At 48.3% G+C, this 14,102-nt stretch overlaps 1 protein-coding gene across 31 annotated transcripts in view; it reads left to right on the top strand.

Annotated features, from left to right (window-relative positions):
• Nucleotides 1-14,102, top strand: part of KALRN (kalirin RhoGEF kinase) — a 641,465-nt gene that overhangs the window by 499,936 nt on the left and 127,427 nt on the right. For all 31 annotated transcript variants that reach the window (XM_070243654.1, XM_070243649.1, XM_070243655.1 and 28 more), the window contains one exon: nt 6,081-6,327. In XM_070243654.1, coding sequence (XP_070099755.1) covers nt 6,081-6,327 — 247 coding nt within the window. The remainder of the gene's footprint in view (nt 1-6,080; nt 6,328-14,102) is intronic.

Raw genomic sequence — 14,102 nt, 5'->3', positions numbered from 1 at the left:
TGTTTATACAAGAGGGAGGTTCAGTTAATCTCCAAATAGTAACCAAGCAAAACTGGACCTAAATGAAAGCAATAGTTTCTGGCAAATACGAGTAAGAACTGAGCGTGGTTATGAAGTCTCCTCTGTGCGTGTAGCGTTATATGCAGGAGAGGAGGCAACACGCTGTCCCTGAGGAGCAGGAGGAAAGTGAGGACACGAGGAGCTCCTTCTGCCCTGGGGAAGCATCGGGAGTGTGGAGGCCAAAGTCCACCTGGGGCCCGGGCAACAGGGGAGCAGGCTCCACCCGGAAAGGCCTGGACCCTGAAAGGAGAGAGACTGGGGAAGCGAGGAAAAGAATTGGATGATGACTCAGCAGTAGGCAATGGGAGGAAATCCAGGGAGCAATTAGCATCAGAAAGGTTTAGCAGATAAGCCAATATGACCTCAATGAAATAATAATAAAGAAAATTAATTTATTAAAAAAGGGGGGGGGGGGCGGGGAGGCCCAGTGGCCTAGCCATTAAGTTCGCAAGTTCTGTTTCAGCCACCCGAGGTTTGCCAGTTCACATCCCGGGCACAGACCTATGCATCACTTATCAAGCCATGCTGTGGTAGGTGTCCCAAATATAAAATAGAGGAAGATGGGCACAGATGTTAGCTCAGGGCCAATCTTCCTCAGCAAAAAGAGGAGGATTGGTGGCAGATGTTAGCTCAGAGCACAGCGGTTAAGTGGTTAAGTTCGCGTGTTCCACTTCTTGGCGGCCCAGGGTTCGCCAGTTCGGATCCCGGATGCGGACATGGCACCGCTTGGCACACCATGCTGTGGTACGCATCCCACATATAAAATAGAGGAAGATGGGCATGGATGTTAGCTCAGGGCCAGGCTTCCTCAGCAAAAAGAGGAAGACTGGCAGTAGTTAGCTCAGGGCTAATCTTCCTCAAAAAAAAAAAAAAGGTTTAGCAGATCCTGGGCAGAGTCCTAGGGAGCTAGACCAAGAAAATGAGACGCTCCCAGGACAGGACCAAGTCAGACTCAGCAGGAAAAGCCAGGCTGGGACCTGCTGCTGACGGGGGAGATATGGTGAAGGGAGTAAGATAAGAGAAGATTACAGAAACTGGGAAACAAGGTCGGAGGAGACCCAGACGCACCTGACTTCATGCTGAGGGTCTGTGCTCCCAACTCAGGGCTCCCAACATTTCCCTAGTAGGAATAAGTTTGGTGTCAGAACCTGGGGTAGGTTTGAACTGATAGAGGCTGGTTAGGTGGAAGGCTTGGCATACTCCGGAGGAAGCAGATGCTCAAGGAACTGACAATTTAAAATAAAGTCATCTGTAATGTAAGTCAGTATGTGGGAGATATAGACCTTGAGAGAGAGAGTTGAGACAGCATCCTCTGTCCTGCCTCAGCTGTGAATGGCTCTCCCCAGGGAGGGATCAAGTGGCCAAATGACAAGCCCAGTAGGGAGGCAAGGAGGACTAAAGGGCAATGGTTCCAGCTCCACGTCCATGTCTCAGTGGTCGGTGAGTCAGATGGGGGAACAACTACGAGACAAGCTGTGTGTTGCATGAGCCCGTGCAGGGAGATTTTTGGGAAAGAAGGCTCTGCCAGAAGAAGAAGAATTAAGAAAACATAAAGGAGTCATCTCTGACAAGGAAAATTAAAAGTGAGGCTAGGGGGCCAGCCCCGTGGCCGAGTGGTCAAGGTCGCGCGCTCCACTTTGGCAGCCCAGGGTTTCGCTGGTTCGGATCCTGGGTGCAGACATGGCGCCGCTCATCAGGCCATGCTGAGGCGGCATCCCACATGCCACAACTAGAAGGACCCACAACTAAAATATATATACAACTATGTACTGGGGGGATTTGGGGAGAAAAAAAGCAGGAAAAAAAAAAAAAGATTGGCAACAGTTGTTAGCTCAGGTGCCAATCTTTAAAAAACAAAAAAAAAGTGAGGCCAAATGTGAAGAATGATCTGCAGGCCTAAAAGGGAAAATTAGAAAATGAATATGCCAAGAAATTTAAGATAAAAATCTAAAGATTGGCAAACGAGGACGTTAAAACAGCTCTTAAAAGGCTGTGGAGAAGAAAAGAATTAGGTGAAAGCAGAGAGATTGTTTGCAGCACTTTCTACAACAAGCTGTTGGATAACCCTGTTCAGATTCCTGGGACCAGAGATTTAGCTCAGGGAGAGAAATGGGAACTTCCAGAATGTGCCTCTGGAAAGGACTGGAGTTCCACAAAGGGAAAGCAACAGCCAGAGTGGGGACGTGCTCACGGGTCCTCTCAAAATGGAAAGAGGAAGAAACAAAAATAATGGTCCTGGGGTTCTGTGAGACAGGAGATCTGCTGACACACGCCAGGGCTGGGCAGGAAGGAAAAACACACGTGCACATTTCTAAGAAACTGGTAATTTAGTATTTGTGAGGGAATTTGGGTTTTATTGGTTGATGAGAGGCGCACTCTGTGTAATTAACGTTCAGTAGGTGATATGACTCATCACAGTCCAGGAGAACGCTTCAAGCACCAAGCATGAATGAGTTAGTTTAAGGATTGCAAATAAAAGCCTTTTAAGAGTGCCAAGAGTCCTCAAAGGTCTTTTGGCCCCTCTGCCCTTGACCCCTGCCCTACTGGCAGGAGCTCTTAGAACTTTCCAGTACTGATTCCAGTCGTGGGTTCTCTGAAGCAGTGTTTCTCAAGTGTGAACCCCGAGTCCCCTGGGCTCCCTGAGGCTTCCCTGTTGCTGTGGGGAGAGGATGAGGACGGATGGTTTCAGGGGCAGCCTGCTTGACCAGTGACTCATCATTTCCCCTAACCCCCTGGGCTGCCACTCTTTGGAATTACCTTCATGCCTTGGGATGGGGACCTGGTGTAATCAATCTTTTAGACCAAGCCATTGAGGTGATGTGAACCAGGACATTCATCCTGTGTTTGAACCATAATGGGTTTTGGCTGGATCTAAAGCTTGAGCACAAGAGACCTCGCCTGTTAATCATCTTCCTTCCACTTTCTCCTCTGTCTATGTGAAGTGGGCAGCCTACAGGAGGCAAACCCCACCATCTAGTGGTGTTTCCAGGCTTCTCTCCAGGAACTGGGTCTTCAAATTGTAGAAGCACACAGCTTGGCTCTTTATCCTCCCCCAACTCCCCCAGCCACCCCCCAACACACACACTCGCCAGTGGGTCTGTCTGTAACTTGCCCTGGGGGCAGTGGGCCTTGTATCTGGATGACATGCTGGGCTGTTTGCAACCAGAGCCTCAGGCCCCCCTCTACTCTGCCTCAACCGTCTGCAAAAGGGCTGCAAGTTACATCTGAGGCCACGTGCACACTTGATCCCCAGGAAATAACCCTGCATACCTCACATTGGCACAGAGGAGCAACTCCACTGAAGTGTGCAAGCTCAGTGATAGGGATTCTCAGAGTTAGAGGGAACTTTTGTGGTCATCTAGGCCAGCATTCTACAAATATTCCATTAGTGGAGAGTGGAATCAATTTAGTGGGATGCCACCAGCAATTGAGACAAAAAATGAAACAGAATATCAGAGTGAAGCTAATGTTTTAGCAATACATCTATTCCTATGTGGTGTAGACTGGTCAAGATATAAAATGTATTTCTTACAAAGGATTGCAATCTAAAAAGTTTAAGCGACCTGATGTAGGCCAAGCAAACTCTGAGAGGACCAGTAGCTCAGGTCACTGATGTCTTCTTCCCTCCACCTGCCTCCACCCTCTCCAACCATAAACACACCTAAAAATATTGATCTAACTTGCCCTGCTGTGTGGTTTAAGGAGCCTGAGATTTGTAGTCAAGGTTTGAGTTCAAGTCCAGCTGGGTGACGGTGGGAAACCGTCTAGCCAGTGTTTATCAGCCAGTATCCCAGGAACCCCCTTTTCAGAATCATGAGTTGGGGGTCCTTGCTAAAAATATGCATTCCTGGGCCTGGCTCCGTGGCCGAGTGGTTAAGTTTGCGCGCTCTGCGGCGGCGGCCCAGGGTTCGGATCCCAGGCGCGGACATGGCACTGCTCGTCAGGCCACGTTGAGGCAGCATCCCACATCCCACAACTAGAAGGACCTGCAACTAGGATATACAACTGTGTACAAGGGGGATTTGGAGAGATAAAGCAGAAAAAAAGAAAGATTGGCAACAGTTGTTAGCCCAGGTGCCAATCTTTGAAAAAAAAAAAGGAAGATTGGCAACAATTGTTAGCCCAGGTGCCAATCTTACAAAAAAAAAAAAAAATGCATTCCTGAGCCCTAACCTGAGCCTCGTGTGATTGGAGGCTCGGGCAAGAGAGGGACCAGCAAGAGCATCTGCGTTTTTAATAAGTTCGTTAGGTGATCTTCATGCAGACTCAGTGCTCCAACCACAGATCTTGACATTTCTGAGCTTCAGTTTCTTGACGTATGAGATGGAGATGCTAATATCACCTGGTTATTGTGAGGATTCATGCGAAGGTACTTTGCACACTGTGCACGCACTCTACAGACGTGAGGCGTTACCGTCCTACAACATCCTCCTCTAAATGAGGCTTTAGAGAAGATAGCACTAGGAGAGTGGGAGAGTGGGGTCTGTGTGTTTAATGGGACCAGGAAAGTTAAATGGAGAAAGTGAGCCAACAAGCATGGTTTTCTTTCTGACCTTCTGACCTACAGATTCCTCGTCCTGCTCTACTCCCGACGGCACTATGGTGCCCATCCACGGGAGTGTGTTTACAATGGGCTCCCTGCTCTGGTGGGTGGTGATGCATGTTGCAACCGTCAGTCTCATGCATCATGCTAACCTTTTTAAGCCCACTGTGACAGTCAAGTTCCATGAGTAGAGAAATCTCACAGTCCTGCACACTGAGCTCTTTGTCCTGGTGGAACTCTTGATTCCCGACCTACGATGATGCCCCAGTGTTTGCCATTCAGCAGAAGCTTCCCAGGACATGTGTGAAATAGCTGCACAACATATTTGGACTATGCATTCATGTGGCTGTTGGTGCAGATAAGGCAGGCCCTGAAGGCTTAAGTCAGAGATGTGCAGACTGAAGTCAAGTACCCCGGAGGTGGTACAGGGCCTTTCTCCCCAAATGGCTGTTTGGGCTGAACCTTAGAGAACAGACTGCCGAGCTGGGCCTCTGGGCCTCCGCTTCCTGCCCTTCCCTCCGTCTCCCTCTGCCCCTAAGTGCAGCTGCTCTTCCAAGAAGAAGGCTTTGTGCTTACCTCTAGGAGACAAATTAATGAGTAAAGGTTTCTCATGGGGAAATTGAAAGTCTCAGTGTTCAACTAGTAGAGGCTGTCCTATCTCCAGGTCTCTCTACCCAGTTTTATTGGTTCTGCCCCAGATTCGTGCGGTGGGAAGGGCCAGGCCTGGAGGTAGGGCAGGATAGAGCACTAAGGACAGTTCCTAAGTAGGATGTGACCCCTTTCTTCCCTTCCCATTCTTTCCCCCGGCCTCTAATAGCTGAGCTACAGTGAAACAATTCTGCTCCCCTTCCAGATAAATAGTAGCTTCTGCTCTTGTGTTGAAGCCTCGTTCTTCTTTAGCTAATGGCTCCAGTGAGGGGTGGGGATGGGGAGCTCACAGGGGTTAGAAAGAAGGGAGATCAGCTCTTCCATTCTTCCCAAACATCAACTAAATCATGTGAGAGTGAGTTAGAAATGATGCCTGGTAAGAGTCTGAGGGGTAGTCGTTGGGGCAGATTTGGGGCACAGGGTAGAGCCCTTAGAAGGAGTAAAGGGGCACACTGGGGAAGAGGGTTAAAGGCACAGTAAGCTGGAAGCTTGGCAAAGGAATAATGACAAGAACTCCACCCAAACAAGAAGGAATTGGAATCAAAGCCCTGGTTCTGGGCGGGCTCCAGACTGTGGCCGCAGCTGGAATAGCTCAGTGATTCGAGGGCACTCTTAATTACTTTTTTTTCTTGTTTTTCTCTCCTGTTCCCAACTCCCTTTTCCATTCCCACTTCTGCCTTCTTTCCACTTTGAATCCCATCTTTTCCTTTTTTTCTTCATTGTCTTCCTCCTCTGCTCCCACACGTCCTTTCTCCCCTTCCTCTCTCACCCACCCATCTCCTTCCCCCATGCCCTCACATTTTACCCCACACTCCCCATCACCTCCAAGCTCTCTGGCGGATGTGAGTTGACCGTGGTCCTCCAGGACTTCAACGCAGGCCACAGCAGCGAGCTGACCATCCAAGTGGGACAGACGGTGGAGCTGCTGGAGCGGCCGAGCGAGCGGCCGGGCTGGTGTCTGGTGCGCACCACGGAGCGGAGCCCCCCTCAGGAGGGCCTGGTCCCCAGCAGTGCCCTGTGCATCTCCCATTCCCGAAGCAGCGTGGAGATGGACTGCTTCTTCCCTTTGGTGAAAGGTAGGGAGAATGGAGGGGGAGGGGATGTGGACCCGAAGGCGGCTGGGGATGCTGGCCTACTCTAACTGAAGACCGTTGTGGAACTAACCTCTCTCATGAACCCGTTTTGGCCTTGTGGGATTTCTCTGGGATCTGCTTGTGAAGAAATTGGGTTGGGAATATGAAGAGAAAGGGCTACCAAATAGCCGTGTGACTTTGGCAAAGTCATTTAACTTTTCTGAGTCAGTTTCACCTTAAAAATGAAGGTTGAATTAGATGACCTCTAAGATCTCTTCCAGCTCTCCCATTGTGTCACCCTTCATTCTAAAAAGTCCTCGTCTACCTATGGCCATAGCCTAGACTCCTTTCTCCACTAACCACTCTCCCCTCCACAGCTACTGCAGGCCCCCTAACCCCAAACCCCCAGCCTTGCTCATGCTGACACAGAGGCACCAAGCAAACCCAGGGACAGGTGAGTTTGACTCTCCCCTCAGCCCTGCCAGGGTCTGAGACACTCATTTATGTGCCTTTGACGGATAAGTTATTCGAGCCTTGGCTTCTATTTTATATAAGCTCTGTGTTGTTTTATATAAGCTTTCTGCTTATCTATTCACTTTTTCTCACACCAGGGAGACTGAACTACTTAGAACAGTGAGTATCCAGAGTAGGGGGCAGTATCTCTGTGTTGGCAGTATCAGCATCCCCTGGGAACCTGTTAGAAATGCAAATTCTCAGACCCCACCCTAGACCTGCTGGGTCAGAGATGCCCAGGGTGGGGCCCGGTGATCTGTGTTTAACAAGACCTCCAGGGGACTCCAATGCACACGCAAGTATGACAACCACTGACTTCAAAATTCAAGCTGGCAGGGCCTTGAAGTCACTCATTTTACGTTGAGGAAACTGAGGCCCAGAGAGCAACTTAGTTCTGAGCTTGTTTCTGTAACTAGTCAGATAACCTGCATCAGGGCACCTGCTATGCAGACCTGCACTAGGTACCTGGTTCTGTTGGGACCTGGTTCTGTTGGGAGGCAGGGCCGAGGGTCACCATGGACACCTGTTGCAGGCTTCCTAGCAGATACTACGGGGTGCATGTTTGAAATGTTCCCGTTTCTAGAATTGCAACTTGTTCTCTCTCCAAAGCCTGGCTTCCTCTTTCCTCCACCAGATGGCGATAGCAGGTTGCATTTTTAATGCTGCCCGACTTCCATCGGCCCCCTGGGTTTTTTCCTTTTTTTTTTTTTAAAAGATTGGCACCTGAGCTAACAACTGTTGCCAATCTTCCTTGTTTTTTTTTTAAGGATTGGCACCTGGGCTAACAACTGTTGCCAATCTTTTTTTTTTCCGCTTTATCTCCCCAAACCCGCCCTGTACACACTTGCATATCTTAGTTGCATATCTTTCTAGTTGTGGGATGTGGGACGCCGCCTCAATGTGGCCTGACGAGCAGTGCCGTGTCCGTGCCCAGGATCCAAACCCTGGGCCGCCGCAGCGGAGCGCGCAAACTTAACCACTCCACCACGGAGCCGGCCACTCCTGGGTTTTTTCTACCAGGAGAATAATACAAACTAAAACCTGATTCTCCTCCCCCCCGACACACACACCTGTGCTCCTCTCCCCCAGCTTAGTCATCACCCGCTTATTCCCCCTTTTCCTCCGAGGACCAAGGAAGAATTGTGTCAGGAAGTTGTGTGGAATTTGAAATTGCCAGTGCAGCTCCTCAGTCCTTTGAAGCAGCCACTAGAGAAACTCAGGAACGTGGTTGTTTGAAGTCTAACCAAGGGGGAAACCGGAGCACAAAAGGTTAGAATTATGAGGGTGACATGAGATCATACAGACAAAACAACCAGGACGGTTCCCTACACTCAATACATTTGGTTGTTATAATTATTACATCATTTATCATAGATTATTCAGCAGAATAATACAAACTCCCACAAGTCCAGTCTAGAGACCCCATCCAGAGACAAAACCTAGGACAACAATTCATTTGCTGGGAAAGGCGAATTTGTCAAAGATGTCCCGCTGTGGTTCGCTCCATTAGGAAGGACTCAGCTTCGAGAGAAGACCTGAGACTTCTTGACATAATCCCAGCCTCCCTGGCCTGTGGCGGGGTAAGATGCGCATCCCCTCCCTGCCCCTGGCCAAGCTGGGGCCCCCACGTTTGCAGCTTGGCAGGAGGGAGCAAACCCAAGGTGGAGAAGCAGAGAGCAGTCCAGTGATCTGTGATCCTGAGCGGGAGGTGAAGCATTCAGGGTGAGAACTCAAGAGGGAGGGGGTTAGTGGAGAACTAACTGACAATGGGAGCTGAGGGATGCAAAATAGAGACAAGAGAGAAAGCAGGGAAGGAGGCTGTCACAGAACTTTCTAGTTAACTCTGCCAGCCGGCATGGCTTCTTAAAGGCGCCACCTCACCAATGCCTATCACCCATTTCCTTGGCTCTTTTCTTTTGCAGACTGGTTCCCCTCTCTCCAAGCGTAGACCAGTTAGGCTGGGCCTTCAAATGGCAACCTATGAGCTCTCACCACCCTCTCACATGTGTGGTCTCAGCATATGTAGGTGCCCGACTCCTGGCAGTGGGGACCTAAGTCACTATTCTTCATGGAGCATCCTTTGGGGCCCTAACAAGGCCTCATTGGAGAGTATGTGCGCTTCCATATATCCCCAGCTTGGAAAACCCCCTCCCTCTCTCCAGGGCCTGCCCAGAGTGTTGGCCTCTTAGCAAAAACTCAGTAAACTGTTCCTTCTCCCTTTCCAACTAGCTACCCTCTGGCCATCTGGTCTTTTCTTCATTCAGCAGTGGTTTGTCTCCCATGGGCCTGCCACCTTATAAGTTATGCACAACTAGATCGAGAATGAAACCCTCCTCTGGGGGTCGTGGAATAGGACAGGGTGGCCTCATGCGGTGTCATTAGAGGTCAGAATCCATTTCGTTTTCTATTCTTAGAAGGTAGCTGCTCCTCCTAACCTTTGCAGAGAGCATCAAGTCAGTGCTCCTGCGGCCGTGAGAGGCAGGGACGTGTCTGTATGGTGTGTGCTTAGCGCCACATGAGCACTCAGGGCACAACTGTCACCCCCAGAGATGGAGGCAGAACTGCAGAATATCAGCACCAAGGAGGGAACTTGCAGAACCATTGGCCCAGGTTCTCAACCCTAACTGCATAGAGTCATCTGGAAGCTTTACCAAATGACAACACTCAGGCCCCACCTATGACAACTGGAATCAGAGTCTCCAGGGTGGGGCCTGAGGGCCAGTGTGTTTTAAGTGCTCCTCAGGTGAATCCAAGGCACAGCTAGCATTGAGAACCACGGCAGGAGCCCAGTTTCCTCTCTTCCAGGGACACTCTCAGGCACAGGAAAGCGAGGTGACTTTCCCGAAGCCAGAGGGAGAGTTGACGGCAGAGCTGGAGTGGAACCAGGGCACCCTCCTCCTCTCTCAGTGCTCTGCACTACACACTCTGCCCACTGGGCTTCCTGGCTCCACGCCCATCTTTCCCTCTTGTGCCTTCTCCGGAGACAGTGGCGGGTTGTTTCCTCCTGATATGTCTGCACAGGACTGATGGTGGGGCTGTGTGACAAAGTTGGGGTGGGGGGGCTGCCTTTCCTATTACTTTCCTGCCACCCTGGCATCAGAGGGCTTCTCAAAGGTTGGGCCCTGTGGCACCCAGTCATTCCTCTCCCCAATCCACTCTCACTTTCTCAGCAGTAAGTGGTGGAGGGCAGCGCCTCCCTAGGGACAAAGACTGGATAGCAGTGGTTTTTTATTCTGGACACATCTTAGAACCACCTGGAGACTTTGGAAAATACTAATGCCTCACATCCCATCCCAGACCAATTAATTCAGAGCTACCAAGGGCCTGGGCATCAGTATTTTTTAAGTTCCTTGGTAATTTTGATGCTCGTGAGGGTTGAGAGCCACTGCTTTTTGGGTTTAGCATCCCCCAGTATCAGACTTAGGAGATTCTTAAAGATGCATTGGAACAGATTAGTATGCAGGTTATATAAAGGACTCCTACAACTGCACAACAAAAAAACAATTTGATTTAAAAGTGGGCAAAGGACTTGAATAGACATTTCTCCAAAGAAGATATACAAATGGCCAATAAGCATATAAAAAGATGGGCCACATCACTAATCATTAGGGAAATGCAAATCAATACAATGAAATACCATCTCACACCCATTAGGATGGCTATGATTTTTTTAAAAAAAAAACACAGAAAATAACGGGTATTGGTAAGGATGTGGAGAAAGTGGAACTGTTCTGCACTGCTGGTGGGAAGGTAAAATGGTGAACTGATACGGAAAACAGTATGAGGTTCCTCAAAAAATTAAACATAGAATTACCACATGATCCAGCAATTCCTCTTCTAGGTATATACCCAAAGGAATTGAAAGCAGGTACTCAAAGAGGTATTAGTACGTCCATGTTCATAAGCAGCATTATTCACAATAGTCAAAAGGTGGAAGCAACCCAAGTGTCCATCAGTGGATGAATGGAAAAACAAAATGCGGTAGTATATATACAATGGAATATTATCCAGCCTTAAAAGAGAAGGAAGATCTGACATGCTACAACATGGATGAACTTTGAAGACATTGTTAGGTGAAATAACCCAGTCACAAATGGACAAATACCCTATGATTCTACTTATATGAGGTACCTAGAGTAGTCAAATTCATGGAGACAGAAAGTAGAATGGTGGTTGTCAGGGGCCGGGGGAGAGGGGAGAATGGAGAGTTAGTATTCAATGGATATAGAGTTTCAGTTTTGCAAGATGAAAAAAGTTCTGGAGATGAATGGTGGTGATGGTTGCACAACAATGTGAATGCTTAATTCCACTGTACTGTATACTTAAAAATGATTATAATGGTTAAAAAAAAAAAAGGCATTGGTCCTGGGTACTTCTGCCCCAGGCTCCAAAAACAGGTCTAGGTTCTTCTCCACCCACCACTATAGAACATCCGTGTTCCTTTTCTTTTCCTGGACAGTTTCTTCCCCAGCTCTAGCCAAGTGCCTGGAGGAGCTATAAGGAAATGCCTCTTGCTTCCCAAACCTAGCCCAGGGCCGGGTGAGGCCTACAAGCAGATGTCCTGGAGGAGAGGGGCAGTGGCCCATGGTGGACCTAGCTTGTTCACAAGGAGTCCTCTCCCACAGGGTCTCCTGATGATTTCTGCTGTTATTGCCTAGCTGGCCCAGGAACCGCTTCCCCAGGCTGCACAAGGTGTGGAGGTCCAGAACAGTGGAGAAAACAGGCTCTGGAGGCATATACCACCAACAGCCTGAAGATGCTGAACAAGTCTGTAATACTGTTGACTTATATTACATTTGTAGTCAATTCAAAAATACCTGACACTTACTGAGCCTTATTCTGGCCAGATTCTGGGTTAATGCTTTAATACTAATAACTGAGTCTTAGAAAGATTAGGTAACTTGCCCAAAGCCATATAGTTTGCAAGGGGCAGACCTAAATTTGAACCCAAGTCTGTCCATTTCCCAGGGTCTCACTCTTTACCACTATGCTCTACCATCTCCCGAGTCTGAAAGCATTTGAGATGGGTACTTTAGTTTATCATCCTTCCGTCTGACTCGGCGCCCCTTTATTTAACAGTCTGGCTGGACGAGGATTTAGAGAGCATGAGCCCCATTCAGACAGCCATACATACTGCTCTCGCTCTCCCTCTCACCCCAGGCCTCATGTGCTCCCTTCCCTGGGGTAGTAGCAGCAACCAGACAGATCTTGTCCTGTGGGTGCTCTGCCCACTAGAAAGATCCTGGTGTCCCCGGCTGGAGCACCACAACAGAGCAGCACCCTGGATAGTAGGCTGAACTGGGTCCAGTTCTGATAGGGGCCAGCCAACCCCTGGAGCTGGTACAGCTCGTCCAACAGATTTTCTGCAGGATGGGAGCTCCCTGCACTTTCTGCTGCCAGGAGCCGAAATGCTCCTTTCCTATCCCCTCTGCTATCAAAACCAGACTTAAAAGCTCCTCCTGCCTACTGACCCTGGAGAATCCACCAAAAAGCACTCTCTTTCTTGGTTTTCAGTATAATTCTGCATTTGGAGCAACTTCTCTCAGGTTTTTAAGTTTACTCCATAATGCCTAACACAGGGCTTTACCATGGGAAGCTGAAAAAATAATTGGAGGATGAATATTTCCCAAACATTTCCTTTCAGGTATGAAGTAACACATTAAAACTACAGCTTGCTGGTCTGGCCCCGTTGCTGAGTGGTTAAAGTTCTGCACACACCACTTTGGTGGCCCAGGGTTCGTAGGTTCGGATCCAGGGTGCGGACCTACTCCACTCATCAGCCATGCTGTGGAGACATCCCACATGCAAAGTGGAGGAAGATTGGCACAGATGTTAAGATGTTAGCTCAGGGCAAATCTTCCTCACCAAAACAACCCAAAAAACCACAGCTTGCTGATCCATACTCTGACTCCATTTGCACACCACCACATCTGAAACTGACCAGCTGTGATGTAGCCACTTGAAATTCAGAACTCACTTCCTCATGGAACAAAATCGTACATGGAAGTGTGATGAATGAGGATAGGTTTCCGAGCTAGCCCACAAAATTTTATTTAAGAATAACATAGCTGAGGGGCTGGCCCCGTGGCCGAGTGGTTAAGTTCATGTGCTCCACTTTGGTGGCCTAGGGTTTCACTGGTTCGGATCCTGGGTGCAGACCTAGCACCATTCATCAAGCCATGCTGTAGTGACGTCCCACACAGCAGAACGAGAAGGACCTACAACTAAAATATACAACTATGTTCTGGGGGGCTTTGGGGAGAAGAAAAAAAAAAGAGGAAGATTGGCTACAGGTGTTAGCTCAGGGCCAATCTTTAAGAAAAAAATAACGTAGCTGAATATGGTAGGTTTGCAGTGAAAAATAGTGATAAGGTTGTTTTTAAAAATCACAATACTGTTGGATAAGAATAATTGAAACCAAAAAATAATGCAGGTGAGTGAGAAATGTGATTGAGTGCCGATACTTCATGAAGAAAAGTGCGTTTTTATTAAGATAGATGGAGATATATTGGTAGTGATTCTAAAAGGAGCTCCTAGCCATTTTTCAGAATTCTAAAAAGTTAGAATTAAAACTTTCTTTTTATAATTGAATTAAGTGGTCCTTGATTAGATTTCATTTCCCTTCAGAACATTGGCTTCTATGGGCTCTTGGAATCCTAGAATTGAAAAGCATCTTTTTTTTTTTTTTTTTAAGATTTTATTTTTCCTTTTTCTCCCAAAGCCCCCTGGTACATAGTTGTGTATTTGTAGTTGTCCTTCTAGTTGTGGTCCTTCTAGTTGTGGCGTGTGGATGCCACCTCAGCATGGCTTGATGAGCGGTGCCATGTTTGCACCCAGGATTCGAACTGGCAAAACCCCGGGCCGCCGAAGCGGAGTGTGTGAACTTAACCACTCAGCCACGGGGCTGGCCCTGAAAAAGCATCTTAAAGGTCTTCTGATTCACTCTCTCCACTAATGTAGGGAACCCCTTCTAAAATGTCTCTGACAGGTGGTGAGCCAAGCATCACTTGAGCACTCACAGGGACTGATTACTTGTGGACGAAGGCTGTTGCCTTATAGTGCAATTCGAATGGTTAGAAAACTCCTCTTAGTGCTGACATCCAGATACTTGCTCCCCTCTCTTCTCCTATTCTCCCCTCCCCACTCCCCCAGTTGAAACCCACCAGTCCTAATTCTCATTCTCCATCTCCTTCTGATCTTCATCTAGAACAAAGTAATTTGACTTTCTCATAAAATGTTAGACACTTCTCTCCTAAGATATAATT

Source organism: Equus caballus, chromosome 19 (assembly GCF_041296265.1).
Source record: "Equus caballus isolate H_3958 breed thoroughbred chromosome 19, TB-T2T, whole genome shotgun sequence".
NCBI lineage: Eukaryota > Metazoa > Chordata > Mammalia > Perissodactyla > Equidae > Equus > Equus caballus.
This window is presented reverse-complemented; position numbering and strand designations above follow the sequence as displayed.